The sequence below is a fragment of the Cygnus atratus genome, chromosome 1 (genome assembly GCF_013377495.2).
Source record: "Cygnus atratus isolate AKBS03 ecotype Queensland, Australia chromosome 1, CAtr_DNAZoo_HiC_assembly, whole genome shotgun sequence".
NCBI classification, from domain to species: Eukaryota; Metazoa; Chordata; class Aves; order Anseriformes; family Anatidae; genus Cygnus; species Cygnus atratus.
In genome coordinates, this window is record NC_066362.1 from 65,238,653 (window position 1) to 65,254,832 (window position 16,180).

Genomic DNA, 16,180 nt, shown 5'->3' on the forward strand with positions numbered 1-16,180 from the left:
GGTAGCAATATTGGGCTAAGTAGCTCCCGTCCAAGATGCTGGTGCTCAGCCTCTCTGCAGTGCCCTTTCCAAAGGCACTCGGTTGTGCCTCAGCCTGGCTGTGTGCTGTGAAATTGGTCAGGGATTGGAGCCACAATCCCCAAACCGCCAAGAAATACAACTGTCCTTGCAGTGCCAGCACGGCTCCATGTGAGTTTACATCGGGTGACAGTGGCACTGTCACCGTTCAGGCCCCCAGCCACGCATTCCTGCCCCACTCTGTCAACCAGCCAAGGCAATTAAATTAAGTAAAAAACAGTGTTTTCTTTCTGTAAGTTCAGTTCTGAACCTTTTTAATGCCCTGCCCTTGCTCACTGTGGGGCAGATGAAAATCAGTACCAGTACAGGAACGGGGGCAGGCAGACGGGAGCCTGGAACTAGTGCCGATGTAGATCTGTGTATATAACTGCAGATCTGCTTCTATCTGCTTATGCCATCTCCTTGGAAGAGCAGTGTCCTGCGGCACAGGGCTGGGATGAGCTCCCGGAGGTGGGAGAGAGGTATTTATTGCCCCGGTAATGCCGCCAGCAGGACCATATTGTCAGGCTGCAGCCTCAGTCTTGGCGTACTGAGCTTGAAGGGACGAGCTGGCACACGAACAAATGGGTGTGAGCTGACCGTGAATACATGCAGACTGGAAATTGGAGAAGGAGTCACAGCTTTTTTGCATGGTGAGGTTGCAGACAGGGACCCCACATAAAACAAGCAGCTTTCAGGATGCTCAAAAAGTTTGTATTATGGGATCACACAATGTATTCCCAAAAAGAGGCACAGCTCCTTGTTCCTAATATCCACTTAAAGTGGAAAAAAAAAAAAGTAAAAAAAAAAAGTAGTGATTTAGCTCAACAGTTTAATTAAATCAGTGCAGATCTTACTTTTGAAGGCTTTGCTTTTAGTTTAAAGGATAACTAACCTACACAACGTTGATGTACTGATACAACTCTTTCAGATTAAGTTTGCATGAATGCACATTTTGCTGAGCGTTTTTATCTTCAAACTCTTTCTTTAAGAAGGTAATGATGTTACAATAGTATTTTAGAAACAGTCTTAGACACAACACTTTTTTTTTTTTTTCCTGCAGTTAGAATTGTACATGTGTGACTGGTGCTAAACTAAGGGTGAGATATAAAATGATCTTTTCCATACAAATGTATATGCAGTCTAGTCTATTTCTGAGACAGTTTGAGCAGGTTTAGCTTAAATCTGTTGCATCCAGAATTAACAGGATACCCTGGATGGAAATGTGATGTAGAGAAGATAGATACGTTCTGAAATTGGTTAAATTGGTGTAATCTTCTGATATAGATAGTGCTTTGTATATAGTTTCAGCATTTTCTGCATTTTTTTTAATACTCAAACTTAATAAGCATGCTTGGAAAATGTTTTTTTCTTTGTTTTGGAAACAGCGATAACTATGTAGATGATTCAGTTCACTGGGACATTATTCCCAAAATGTTTTGTTTATTACTTGTGGCTTTGAATGCGCTGCACTTGAGCAGGAACAATGTTTAATTGAGGGCAGAAGTATCTGGTGGTCTGAGGAATGGAAAAAGAAAGTATATTTTAATGTTGCCCCTGATTCAGCAGAAGGGGTAGGTGTGTGCTCACCTCTAAGCGCCTGGTTTAAAGCTTTGCTGAATGGAGATAAGTCTGCACCAGACAGACCGGTTCGAACCTCTTAGCCAGCCCTTCCTGCACCTCTTTTGCCCCTCATATAAGCTAAGGGAAAAAATAGTGTCTGCTAGTGCTGTGGGGTCTAATATATGGTGCCTGGCAGTTCTAGAGTGGAGGAAGAGCTGATCATTAATATTATTCTCATTAGACTGGACTTTATAAGAACATCTTTGAAGATGAATAGGAAGGAGAGAGAAATTAAATCTGATTAGAATTTATTCCATGGCTTACTGTTTCCTTTGGAAAGGTGTATATCAAGCTTTACTGGTAACGATTTAATAAAAGGGGCTGACAGGAGGCTGTTGATCCAAGTCGGATGGATCCGGTCCCTGTGACCTATGTTGAGGTCCAGGGCCGAGCAGTAACTGTGTTTTCCCCTGGCCTTTCACTCCCAGGCAGCTAAGAACCACTGCAGCAGCAGCTGATCTGTGTTTTAAATTCTCGACTGCCTTTGCCAGTTAATGTAATTATTCCAGAGCGTGGGACAAACTGAAAAGGAAAATATACTCGGAGCAAAAATGAGGTCCAGACCTGTGGGATGCAGAGACATAGATCCTTTTGGGAGGGACTGGGGGAGCTACACACCGCCTTGGGGAGGGTGAAGGGTGCTCTGTGCTTCGCAAGGTCAGGGTGAGGAGGAAAATACTTAAAGTCACCCAGCTGTTGCTTTCCCCTGGCCTGTTCTGAAACCTCTGCAGGGAGGTGGCTTTGACTTGTCTTGCCATTCACTGCTATGTTGTTCATGCTGATGGAGAACTTTGTCCTGTTGTCCTGCCTGACTTTCAAGAAGGACCGACATACCTGTTTGTGGGTACCATAATCTGAGCCCAGACCTCTCCGCTCTCTTGCAGATCCTGCAGCCATCACCAGCTCCCCGAGCTGGCCCCTGGCAAACAAATAAAGGAGGGATGCACTTTCCTCTCTTTGCTTGCCTCGTGTCTTCTTCCATCATGGCTCATGATCCACATAAATTGAACACTTGTGGAAGGTGTTGTTGGCTGGATGGCCTCAAAGGTTGGACTCCTTCATTCCTAGAAGCCTACAGAGCTGGAGAGCACCAGCGTGAGCTTCCTCACCCTGCCTGGGCATCCTCACCCTGGCCTCCTGGGTCTGCTCCGAGGAGCCTGGGGAGCTCTGAAGGAGAAATTATATATTTGTATGAATTAAGGAGCTGAGATGGGGTGTCTGTCTGGCAAGTAAACAGTGACATCGCGTGCATGGTAAATAAGCCATGGAACAGCCATCAGATAATGCTTGTTCTACTTTATTTAAATACATGCATTTGTAAGATTATGGCTACGTGTAGTGGAGCTTGTCTAATTTCATACAGGCTCGTCCATGTAAATAAATGACAGTAGGAAGGTTTTGGTTTGAGATCAAAGGCTGCAGCACTATACACCCTGGGATTGTAATAGTCATGGGAACAAAAAGGGCAAAATTTGGGCCAAACCCAGTCTCAGGCACGAGGTATTACAGCAGAGTGAAGCTGATCTTGCTTCAGCACAGGCAGCTGCTGCGGGTGCCCCACAGGTTGTGGCTGAGTCTCCTGCACCTTCCTGTGGACCACCGGGTGCAGGTCTCCAGCAGCCAGGCTGGCTCAGCATGGGGACTTCGCCTCTCTAAGAGTACAGAACCACCTTGGCAGATAGGAAGTTCATGTCCCGGCTTATCCTTGGATTTTGCCCCTTTTTTGTAGCAGGTGTGATGGTCTTGCTCCCGGTGAGCTCGTTGCCTGGTGTGTGAAGTATTGTGGGGTGAGCGGCAGCATTCGTAAGGATTTACATATGCTCTGTCTATTTTGCTAATGAGAAGCTGTTTTATTTGTAGAATCACCATCCTTTTAAATATGGTTTCAAATGGTAGAAAGATTTAACATCTGGCCTCTTTTGTTGTTTTTAGTACTTCTGCTTTTCTTGCTGCCTTCCTCCCTTCTTGCTCTCCTTGGTCCGGCCCTTCAGGGACGGCTGTTGCCGGGGCTGCTGAGACTGGCATGTATATCTTGGCATTTGTGCTCTACACGGCGCGGTGGCAGTGAGACCGAATGTCATTGGCCAGGGGAGGAATGGAAAAATGAAAGAGCAAGGTAGCGGTGAAAGGAAATCTGGATCTGTCAGCAAGGGTGACAGGTGATGAGATGCAGAAGAAGGTAGCACACGAGCACATCAGAAGATAAAACTGAGCTCATAAGTACCAAAAGAAACAAGCGGGACACAGACAGGAATAATCTGCCCTTCCAGCAGAGACAGACAGTGCGACAAGTCAATGTCAAGACAAAGAGGCAGGCCTGAAGGACTGATGTGCTGGGATGCTTTGAGGAGGTTTTATCACACCACCTGTAACGCCCCAGCTGGGCCTGGGCCTGCGGAGGTGACTCTAACTTCTGGTTTTAGTAATAATCGTGATACAAATGAAATAGCACATTTAGGTCAGGAAATGTGGAAAAAATCAGCATGGTGGCACAGTGCTAAGGGTCAGCAGCAGGGGAGCAGCACAATCCCAAACAAGCGTGGGGTGGGGGATAAAAGATGGTGTGGGCTTCTGGGTGAAGGCTGCGATTTAGCTTCAAGGGATTTCTTTAAAAAAAAAAAAAAATCTACACTCCCTCTAAAACTGGTTGAGCTGAATGGGCAGGTGTGTGACATTAATGAGATTCCTGAAGTCTTAGTAAGAACTGTGGTTAAAACCAAGCCTGGCTGGCAGAAGCAGACGTGTGGTAGGGCAGTACGGTGCATCTCTCAGTGCTGTCAACGCGCGAGTCCCCGGCACAGAAACAGAGGGCAGGGACTGACACATGTAAACCCTCCTTCCTGGGAATGGTTCCCTACGCATCTCTACTGGCTCCTCAAGTAGAGGAGACTCTACTTAAGTGAATATTTTTCCCATCTTGAGTAAGTGCCTTATGTCAGTCTAGAGGGAGAGAGCAGTAAATGTTTCTGGATGCACTGGATGTTGCAAGGCATGAGAAACAGGCATTGAACCACAGTCAAGTTGCAAAAATAAACAGGAACTTGAAAGAGGCTCTTGATCATAACAGGAAGAATGCATGTCCAGTTCTCCCCAGTCTGGGAGAAACTGGACCAGATGCAGAAATGGTGAGCGTTTAAGTTGCATGGAAAGAGACTTACATTTTCCTTCAGCTCTCCTTACGGCACTCAGTAAAGGTCTGCGTCGCACTTGGGGACATCCCAAACGTTTAAAAAACAGTAAGTATAGGACAAGGAGTTTGCGTGAATAACTCTCCGTTTCCAATTTATCGGGGCTGTCTTCCAGCCAGGGTTCAACTTTTTCACAGTCTGCCAAATCTTTGGGAATGATCTCATGGACACGACCTCCCTGGACTTTCCTGGAGCCTTGCAGCTTCGCTCCGGCGCATGCGGCATGAACCGTGTTGGGAAAGTGGCAATCGTTCTCCAGCCGCGTCAGCGTGACTTTCAAAACTCGATGTGCAAACTTCACACACAGTTGTCACCTCTGAAAACTGGGGCACTAATTTTCGGCAGCACAGGAGACAGTTGCCTAGGGCAGCAGGGGCTTGAATGCTGCAGGGTGCCAAGGCTTTGCTGAGATGCAGGCTTGATGCCGCTGCTGCTTGCTCTGAGAGGGGATCATCAGACCTTTATCCTGAGGGCTGAGGTTCATGTCCCCTCTGCGGGTGACAGCTCCCTGTTTGATGATCCTCAGTGCTCTGGGTGCAAGCACCAGACGCAGAGTGGGTTCGCCACCACCTTTGAGTGTGCCAGCCCCCCCTCCCCCCCGAAGGGGTGGGATGAGGCCTTTTCCAGCAGAAGCAATAGCAGCCAGTGGTTTTGGAGTCGTAGCCTCCTTCCCCTGAACCCCCGAGTCCTGCTGGCCCTCCCAGCACCCCAGGCAGTCGTGGAGGATCACCTCCCTCTCCTGGCCAGCACCTCGCTGACCTCCATCTCAGCCCCCCAGCAGCCCCCTGCCCCTCAGCCCTCTTCTGCGCAAAATTTCACCGACGTCTCCCACCCAGCCTTGCTTTGGCAAACACCCTTGCCAAAGCTGTTTGAATCAGCCCTGCTTTGGGGCTTGAAAAGTAACTCAGGCCTTTTATTTATAAAACCGAAATCTCATTTTAAAGGCTTGCAGGGCGGGTAGAAACAAAAAGCCGTGAGGTAGGGGGATCAGTGGCATTCTTCAGACCACCGGCCAAATACTTTTCAGCTTTTGGTTTTGGTTTGGAAGTTGCCGGCTGAGGCAAAACGCCTGCAACAACACCTCACCTGCTATTACCACTTTATCTGGAGTCATAAACACAGTCAGTGAAGAAATTATTTCCAGGACCTTGAAGACGACTCACTTCCGTAATCCACAGCCACTCTCGCCAGCGGCAGACTTGAGCTGGAATTCAGTTTCAGACATTTTCCACTGAAGCATCTCCTTCAGTTGCCGCCTTTGACAGGATATTAGCTTGGCTGGATAAGTGATCTTATCCAGTACAGCAATTTTTGTGTCTCGTGTTTCAAGATAAGACGGAAACGTGCCTTGCTTGTGCTTGTTGGTGGTCAGGGCACTGCTAGTAGTATTCACAGCGCTTAGCTGTCATTAATCATCAGCTGCCTGTGAATATTAATAACTGAGATATTTATTTAATGCCTTGTGTTTCTAGACCAGGCTCCACGTGAGCATCTCACAGGCTTTACTGAAGGGAAGGGTTTCCAGTTCCGTGTCACCTTGGTGCCATGGGATGACCGCGGCAGCTGGTGGCACATCCATGTTGTGCTCCGTGAGGATCGGGAAGCACGTCGGCAGGTGCCATGTGGCATTCCTGCCCGGCAGGGACACGGGACGCCTTGCTGCTCCTCACTCCTTTCTCAGTACCCATGAGGAGATGTGGTGAGGGCAAAGCTCGGAGGTACGCCTCTCCCATCATGTCATTTATTTACATTGTGTGTGCCTTGTATATGTGTGTGAGATAGTGAGGTCTTTTTCTGTTGTTTTGTTCTGTTTTGTTTTTCACCCTAATCCTTCCTTCTGGCTGTGTTGAAATGGAAAGGTGGCACGCGCTCTTCTCTGCCAGCAAAAAGATTTTCTGTATCTGACGCTGGCTTGGAAATTCTTTAGGTGACATCACGCCGTGTCTGTGCAGACTCATTGTTTGTCATGGAAAAGCCATTCATCCATACACAACTTCCTTCCTCCCCAGACTCCCAGAGATAAACTTTCCATTCTGCCTATCCCCTATAGAAACAGACCCCAAACGCGTATGCGTGGCCATGCACACACACACCTCGCCATCCCTCCGTCACGCTCAGGGCTGTGGGAGGAGGGAGAGGGAGGCTACCGAAGATGTGAATAAAGTCACCCTGTTTTCCTCAGACGTGGATCCTGCTGTGCCCGAGCAGCAAAGCTCCCCTCCCGTGGAGGCGGCGGGTCACACAAGGCTTTTTTTGTCCTGCGGCTCATTCTGGCGCTCGCGGCCGCACATCTGCCTGCCAGGTGAGGCGGCCACCAGCTGCAGGTACAGCACATCTGGACGGGGCAGGCAGCGGAGCGTGCTGCAAACAAACACTGCGATTTCACCGTGGCGGGCGCGAGGAATTCGATAGAAAATATACTTCGGCGGCCTGAGCTGCCGAGTCTGGTGATTCACGTCTCGGGCGGTGTTTATGAGGCGAAATGAAGGAAAGGGCTGGGCGCTGCTCGCCGCTCTCGGGCCACGCAGGAGGGGACCCCCGGGGACCCCCGCGTCCAGCCTGCCTGTGGGGTCACCACGGCGGGGGGAGGCCGCATGGGGATGGAGTGGGTGCAGCTGCGTCCCTCGAGGTCCCCAGTGGGATGAGTGGAGAGGGGCGTCGGGGCGAGGGGAGCCTCTGAAGCCTTCCTCTCGCCCACCTCCCCAGCCCCTTTAGCCATCAGGTGGAGCTGCCAGCCCCCGGCTGCGGACCCCCCTTGCCCGGGGGGCGCAGGGCTGAGGGTGGGCTGCTTTTGAAGGCCACTTCGGGGCGCCGTGTGTGTGTGTGTGTGTGTGTGTGTGTGTAGGGGGGCGACATTTCCGAGCCGCCCCCTGCATTACAAAGGCGGCGGGGCCGCTTTGATGCGCCCCGACGGCTCCCCGCACACCTGCCGCCGAAGGGCACGGGGGGGGGGGGGGGGGGCACATCAAAGCCGGCCACCCCCCCCCCCCCCCCAAAAAAAATAACCCCCAAACACCACACATCTCCCCCCCCCCCCCCGCACGGCCCCGGCTCCTCGGGGGCTGCCGTCGCGGGGGCGCGGCCGGGGGAGGGGGCGGCGGGGCGGGCCGGGGGGCGGCCGCCGGCGGCAGGGGGCCGTGCTCGCCGCGCCCCCGCCGCAAGCAGGGCCCGCTGCAGGGCTTCTCCTCGGCTCCTCTCCCTCCGCAGGGCGCCCCGTCCCGGCGGCAGGCTCCGCGGGGGCTGCCCCAGAGCCGCCGGAGCCCCCCGCAGCCCACCATGACGGGGCCGAGGCTGGCGCTCGCCGCCGCGCTCCTCTGCAGCTGCACCTCGCCGGTGGCCGACGCCAGCTCCTGGTGGTGAGTTTTGGGGCGCCGGGCAGCCCCGAAAAGCCTTTGTCCCGGGCTGGGGGCCGGGGAGGGGACCGGTCCGGGGAGGGGGCTTCGCTGGGGAAGTTGGCTGCTTGCTCCGTCCCGGGCTTCTTTCGCTGCTGCTCGCTTCTTGCGAGGTCCCCCCCTCCCTCTCCTGCCCCTCCCCTGGTTTTTGGGGAGGTGGGACGCGGCCCCTCTCCCGCAGGAGTTTCGAGGGGGGCTTTGTGCGGGGCTCTGGGTGAGGGGGGAGGCGTAAGGAGAGGCTGGGTAAGGTTTCCGATCCGCTGCCAAAAGCGGCCGCGGAGCCCCTTCCCCTAAACAGCGGGAACCTCCCCGTGCTGGAGGCATCGCCCATCGGCGGTCCCGCACGAAGCAGCAGCCCGCTTTCTCCTCCTGTGGAGAAAGAGCCAAGCTTTCCCTCTGCTCCCCCTCCCCATCCCGGGTGGTTAAATTCGGGTTTCGAAGGAGCCCCGTTCCTCCCGCCCGAGCCCTGGCAGGGGCTCGTGTCTGGCCGAGCACAGAGGGAGGGAGGCAGCTGAGAGGCGAAACGCGGCCGGCCTTCGGGAGCGAGGCCAGGGAAAGGTGCTCGGGCCTCCCCCGGCAGCCCCTGTTGGATGCTCTTCTCTCCTCGCAGGTCTTTGGCCATGAACCCCATCCAGAGGCCCGAGATGTACATCATTGGCGCTCAGCCCGTCTGCAGCCAGCTGCCGGGGCTCTCCCCCGGGCAGCGCAAGCTGTGCCAGCTGTACCAGGAGCACATGGTGTTCATCGGCGAGGGGGCCCGCAGCGCCATCAAGGAGTGCCAGTACCAGTTTCGGCAGCGCAGGTGGAACTGCAGCACAGTGGACAACACCTCCGTCTTTGGGCGGGTCATGAAGATAGGTAGGAGCACCCAGCGTGGGGCAGCAGTGGTGGGGGCACGCTGGGTGTCCCCCTGCGGCTTTCTGCCTTCCTTCAAATGTGTGTTTGGGAGACAAGCCCTGTTAGCACTGCTCCTAAAACTCCCTTTAATGAGCTTTTCCATCCCCTGGTGCTGCCCGCACCTGAGTGGAGGCAGCAGCGCACCTGAACCGCGGCTGGGGCAGGGGGCATCTCCCTTGGGGGGGCCGTGGGGAGGTCAGGACGAGGGGGCTGCTTTTGTTCCGTGTGCTTGCTTAGAGGTAGGGAGGGAAGAAGCTGGAGCCAGGAACAATGGACCCATGTTATCGTTCCCAGCATCTGGAGTGCCCTTGGACAGGGAATGCAGCCCTGAGATGTGGGAAATATGGACTCCCTGGCTTGGGATCTCCCCCCTCCTCCCTTTTCTTCTGTTTTCTGTGTAAACCGAAGGGATTTTTATAATTCCTGCCCTGCTGGCCAAAAGAGGCGCATTGACAGGCCATTGCTGCACTTGAATTGAGGTGTGACCTAGCTGCATTGTCCCGGCTCCTTTTGAAATGCAATCATCTGATGGCAAGAAACTGAGAAATCCGGGCTCGGTTTGATGTGTCCGACAGCCAGGACAATAAAGAAAAGGTGTTAAAACAGCCGCTTACACACACACACACACACACGCACACGCACCAGCCTTTGTGTGGTGGGGTTTTGTTCCCACCCACAAAGCTCTCAATGAAGAACCCAGGGCCAGCACTATGCCTCATTTGTAAGGTCGGGGAAAACACTTAATAGGGGATGGAAAAAGACCTCCTGCGGCCCCAGCTGCCCCCAGCGTTGCTTACACCTTTTTGGCCTCACTCTCAAAATGCTGCACGGGGAGCAGAACACCAGGAGATGCATCTTTAATGCCTCTGGGGTGTCAAGGCAATAGGGCACTGGGGTAACTGAGTCCTGTGATCACTTCCATTCACTCCTGAAATTATGTGGCATCATCCTGGAGAATTTCAGGGACTTTTCTGCACGTGCTGCTCTGTCTCTCAGAATCCCTAATCCAGCCCATCAGAGCCATTCAATTCCTCCCTTTCTGCCCATCTGTCCAGCTCACACCCCAACAAATCCCTGCTTCTCTGGGATGCTCTCTTGGGAAGTGCTGTTTCCTGACACATACTTTCAGCTGCTGACGTACATCCAAGGCATCTGCGCATCCTTGATCTCTTGCTGTCCGATACCAAGGGTGGTGGCCAGATGAGGCTCTGTGCAATCCCAGGCTGTTAAAGCTCATGCTTCAGGGTACAAACACTGAAATTTCAGCCACCAAAGGAAAAGGACAGCAAATACCCCTCCATCTCTCCCTTCTGGCGTCCCTCCCTCCCTCCCATGTAACTTAACATCCCAAAGAATGGGGCACAATTCAGATTCCCAAAGAGATCCTAGTGACCCCACAAGGATGCATGAAAAGAGCAAACCTCATCCTCTTCTTAAGTACCTTCCTGCAGCCCCAGCTCGGTCAAGTGGTTAAGTCCAAACCTGAAAAAAAAAAGAAAAAAGTGTGATCTGAAGGGAAAATAAAGATCAGAGCTGGAGGATGAAAAGCAGCCAGGAAGGATCAGCGGGTGTATGAGAAGAAGGGAAGAGCATGGATATTGGAAGACAGATGATACTTCCTTTTTAAAACTAATTTGATGCTGTTAGCTTAAATTGAGAGTAGATTTGGGGTTTGATGGGGAAAGAGGCGTTGTGGTTATGTGGTGGTTGTGTCCAGTAGTCCTGCTGTTTGGCTTGTGTGTGTACATGCCTGTTAGGAGTACTGTTGGACCTCTGGTAGGGATCTGCTGATGGTGGTGTCTGTGAGGCGATGGCCTGTGGTTGCCCCCGTTCAAAAACCTATCCTAGCAAGGACTTTTCAATCTGGCTCCTCTAGACCCCCTACTTTGATCAGTCAGAGCACATTCAGAAGGTGATGTTTGTTCTCTAGTGCAAGAAAATTGTCACCAAAGGTGGCCTGGAGTGTTACAGGGCTTATGAAGATTCACCATTGTTGTGTAAGTCGGCGATAAGTCGCTGCAAAGGGGGATGCCACCCCCAGTTTTACTTTTTCTGAGTTTGTAATGGGGCACTGGTCATCACTTCAGCAAGTCCGTTTTCCATGCTAGAGAAGAAAAACCCTCTCAGTCTCTCAGGTCATGTCAGCTATAAAGTCATTCTTCCCTGGGTTCGTTCACACCGTGTGCGTCTCTCTTGTTTTCAACCCCTAAGCCCCAGTTCTGGACCACAGCCCTCTTGCTGTACGCTGTGCCAGCGGCACGAGAAGGGTCTGGAGACCAGAATATCTGCGAGAGTGCAAAGGCATGCGAGAGAGACGTGGAGGGGGGGGGGGAAGGAGATAAGGACCCAGAAGGTGTGTAGCGTGCCAACAACCTTAGGCTGCCCACCCACTGATGCAGGCATGGCATATGTTACGTGATTTCTTGAGCTGCTCTAGATTATGGGAGGGGAGGAGAACCTGCCCTGGCCAAGTCCAAAGCCTGGGAGAAATTCGGGAGAGTGTTCTCTCAGAAACCTAGGTGATTCGTTTCCTTTCCACCTCACAGAGCTTGGCTCAGCTCGGAAACGAGAGACCTGCTTGGTCTGTGTTTAATCATTACACCTTCATTTTGTGTGTTTTATAGAGGTGAGGCAGGCCAATGATAGAAACATTTTGCAGGGGCATCTGTAGCACAGAAGTCAGCTTCTTTTTAACAGATATTTCCTAGTGTTTGTATCATCGTGAGAATTGCCCTTAGCTTTTGGACATGCCCTCTGCCTTATTCAATAACAATACCTGCTGGTGTACAAAAATTATCCTTCTGAAGTTGCTTCTTGCCCTGTCAATATGGATTTTAGACTGAGTATGTGTGTATATATACATCTGTAAGTTACGTACAGTAACTTAAGTAAGATACAGTCCTAAATTCTATGCTTACGTGGGAGAAGACAGAGCATCCAAAAAGGTAGTGTTAGTATTTTCTTGGGGGAGAAGAGAATATACAGCCTGTAATTTCCTTCAGCACGATCCTAAGTGCAAGACTGGGGTTTCCAGGTTAGTCCAGCCCTTTCTGGAGCCAAAGATTTTTATCTCTTCTGCCTTTTCAAATGCAAAAAGGAGAAAAGGAGTCTTAAAAGATGAGAACAAAGAGAAATACTTTTCCTCCAGACAGGAAAACTTTAGGGAATTAAAAAAAATAATAATTTGAAACTACGTTTTTTCCATTGAAAAAAAAGTTAGAGCAACACATTTTTATCTCTTTCACTTCGGTCTCCTCTCTGGGGTCAGTCCTCCTCCCCTTTCCTTCTTCCAGCTCCGGAAGGTCGAGTGGCTGGGTGGATGCCCGGCCGGCGGCAGGCGGAGGAGGGCAGCAGAGCCCGCGCTCAGCCCCACCGCCAGCCTCCCACACCTGGCAGCACCAGGGCTGCAGCCCCCCCGGGGCATCACCACCCCCCCCAGGGCACCCACCGCACAGGAAACCTTCGCTGTGACCGCAAGGTTAGGGAAAAACACAGCACTGAGATGACAGCGTAGCGGTGTGGAAGTGGGGTGAGTTTTGAGAAGATGAGCTAACATCCTAACACTTTTTCAAGGCTGGATGTGTGGTGGGAGAGCAGCGACAAGACAGTGAGGGATCTAACCGAAAGTTAGGATGTATCAGCCCACAGTTGCCAGCTACAAATTTGCTTTGTATTAGCATGGGATTCCATACACACATCCGATCCTGCCTCCCAAACCAGAAGTACATCAGCGGAGCACCGTGGTTTGTTCCGCTTCGAGTGCAGCGAGGAAGGAAAACCACTGCTGCTCGTTTCAGCCTCTCCCACCACCAGCCTGAACTCCTTACGCAGACCCAGGGACTGCAGGCTGGGTTGTGGTGCTGCTGCATCTGAAACACGGAGATGGTTAAAGCACGGGCAGTGAAAGTGCAGATCCAGCCTCCACGTCTGGTACAGGAATTGCAAGCAAGCTGCGAGGATCCTAAGCACCTGGAGTCGTGCAGTCTCTCTGAACAAAGTGCAACCCTGGGAGCTCCTCTGTGTGATTCACGTCAAGTCAGTATGAAGGCTGGTACAGCCACAGGGCTCCCGCCACATGGGCACAGGCCGGTAGTGGTAAAGTGCACATCGGGTGTTACCTTAACACTGCATGTAATGTGCAAAAACTCGACACTGGTTGCTGCAGAAGGACCACACGTTCCCTCTGAGCTGAATTATCTTGACTAGGAGTCACTCCTCTTTACTTCTTGGACCAGGAAGGTTCTGGGGGCATAGTCCTCTTCCTTATGACCTGCTAGTGAGGCCCTCCCTTCTACGCCGTGTGTCCCCTAGCATTTTATCAGTCCTCGTGCACATGGCAGAAGCCCTTAGCATACAGCCCTCATTTAGGGAAAAATAAATAAACCACAAGTTGTTCTGCAAGGTGGGTGCCATTCACAGCCTTGCCTTTGTCTTGGGTCATTACCGCTAAGCTGGTGATAAGCTGCTAATAATTGCAGGTTGTTGGCACATGCAAATTGGAACAGGAGCATACCAAAAGCATCAGCTGGGTCCTGCTGGGGGAGCTGGCATCGAGCACTGGTGACAAACTGTTCTTGGGGCATCTGCCCTCTGAAGTCAGCCTAATTTGCTCGAGAGCATCCAAAGGTCACCTCTTGCTGGGATTTGGTGTACGTAGCTCTTCAGGATTGGGCTGCTTATTCCAGTGAAGCTTTGGCAGTTGTTTCCTTTATCACCTGGAAGTGTGGTGACGCACACGATGACTCTGGAGGTGTTGGTTTAGATATTTATTACAGCATGTGGTGATAGTGCAGGTGTGGATTGCCTCTCCCCTCTCCAACCGGGGCACTGTGCTGCATGCTTGGCCTCGTGCCGTGTTCTTGGCTAAGCTGGTGCCCCGATCAGGCTGGGGCTGAACCAGGAACGGAGCAGGAGACCTGCTCCAGCTGCTCGGCTTGGCCTCCAAGCAGGGCAGCCTCTCATACACGTGCAAGCGGAAAGTCTTTTCATTTATTACTGGCTACATGGGAAAGTTTTACTCCTTCCAGCACTGCGGTTCTGTAGGTGTCGGGAGAGCCTCTGCCTTGGTGTTTTAGTGTAAAAATGGTTTCCTTCAGTTTATCTTGAATCAAGTCTCAGCTGGACATATTTAACCCAAGTGAAACTAGTTGAAGGTGAGGTGCCCATAAAAAGCACTTGTCCCAGTTGGATTGAAACAGTTATAGAGAGGTATCTGGCTGGCGGGGAACGCTCCCCTTGCACTGCTCCAACCTTACCAGTTGTTCTCGACGATTTTTGGCAGGTTCAGTGGCAGCAGTTGTATTTTCAGCAAATGAATAACCCTCTTGTTGCTTGAGAGGTTCCTCCGGGTTAAAATCGGAGCATGCTGAAGGATTGACCTGAGGCAGAAAAGGGAAAGAGGATGAGCAGTCCTTGCCAATGGTGATGCTGTTTCTTTTGGGCAAGGCTTGGGGCTTCCAAGGCTCTTAAATGGACAAACATAAAATTAAAAAAAAATAATAACCTTTGAGGAGCAGCACCTAAAAATTCATGGAGAACATGTTCTTCCCAAGGATACTTCTCCAGGCCATATCAGGAATCTCAGCCCCTTCCCTGGTGTGTGTCAGAATTGGTTTTGGTTTTGATCTTGGTCACACACAAACTGCCAGCACTGGGCAGGCAATTGCCTGGGGCTGTTACTGTGGAATGAAAACAAAAGAGGGATGTGTTACGGCAGTTCCCCCTCTACCAGAGCAGGGTGGTTCTCCTGTGCTTGGCCACCCAGTTAGTTTTAATGCACTTTCTCAGGGAACAGCACTTCCCACTGTCCTGAGCCTGCTTGGTTGCATCTTAATGCGCGTTTTGTTTGCTAGAAGGGATTCGCCTGTTATTAATTTCCTCCTCACGTCCTCTTGCAGGTAGCCGAGAGACTGCTTTCACCTACGCCGTCAGTGCTGCCGGGGTGGTGAACGCCATCAGCCGGGCTTGCCGCGAAGGAGAGCTCTCCAGCTGTGGCTGCAGCCGGACTGCCCGGCCCAAGGACTTGCCCCGAGACTGGCTGTGGGGCGGCTGCGGGGATAACGTGGAGTACGGGTACCGCTTCGCCAAGGAGTTTGTGGATGCCAAGGAGCGGGAGAAGAACTACGTGAGAGGCTCAGAGGAGCAGGCGCGCATGCTGATGAACTTGCAGAACAACGAGGCTGGTCGCAGGGTAAGACGAACGCTGACCCTTCCCTGTTTCTGAGGGGCAGATGCAGAGGTTGTGAGGTAGCTGGATGTCACGTTCCTTGGAGGTTTGGTGAGGGACAGTCCAGACGTGCCCCAGTAACTCCCTTGAAACAGTGTATGGTCTCATTTCCTCTATTTTTACGGATAGCACAGACAACGCACAATATGATGTTCCAGCTCTAAAGGCTGGCTTCCATTCACAGCTAAAGCCAGTGAGTTTGGGGTCTTCTGAGATACTGGATGGCACGTGTGCAGACATGTAAGCCCTTACTAAATAAACCAGGTGCTCTAACAGCCCACTTTCCAGGTCTAAGTCTCAGAAATGTGCTTCCCAGAGCTGCCAAAAGGACAGGGTGATGGTAAAGAGGACAGTCTGTTGGCATGTGGAGTTTTTTTCTACTGCCATCATTAAGATTTTGGGGAATATAAGGCCAGAAGCAAACATTGAATCAAGCTGCCTGGCTGTCTCTTAAACTTACACCTTGCTTAGACAACTTGATATTGGGCAAAATAAATAATTTGCACGAAGGCAACAGACCTTTTCTGAGAAGATGCATGGTTTTGATCTGCAGACCTCTAGAGATGGAGAATCCATCACCTCCTTTTGCAGTATGCTACTGTCATTAATCACCCTCACTCTTTCAACACTGTGCATCATTGTAATTTAAATTTATCCAGCATCAGCTTCCAGTCGGTTCTTTTTCTGACTTTTACAGATAGATTGAAAAACCCCTTAGTAAACAGAATCTCCTCTCCTTAGAAATATTTATCTACTGTGGTTTATTCACCACTCCTTGTTTTGACAAACTAAGTTGA

General features: G+C 51.5%; 1 protein-coding gene across 2 annotated transcripts in view; it reads left to right on the forward strand.

Annotated features, from left to right (window-relative positions):
• WNT5B (Wnt family member 5B) overlaps positions 1 to 16,180 on the forward strand; it is a 70,623-nt gene that overhangs the window by 46,699 nt on the left and 7,744 nt on the right. For both annotated transcript variants that reach the window (XM_035550777.2, XM_050714460.1), the window contains exons 2-4: positions 8,076 to 8,224; positions 8,871 to 9,118; positions 15,055 to 15,347. In XM_035550777.2, the coding sequence (XP_035406670.1) occupies positions 8,076 to 8,224; positions 8,871 to 9,118; positions 15,055 to 15,347 (690 nt within the window). The remainder of the gene's footprint in view (positions 1 to 8,075; positions 8,225 to 8,870; positions 9,119 to 15,054; positions 15,348 to 16,180) is intronic.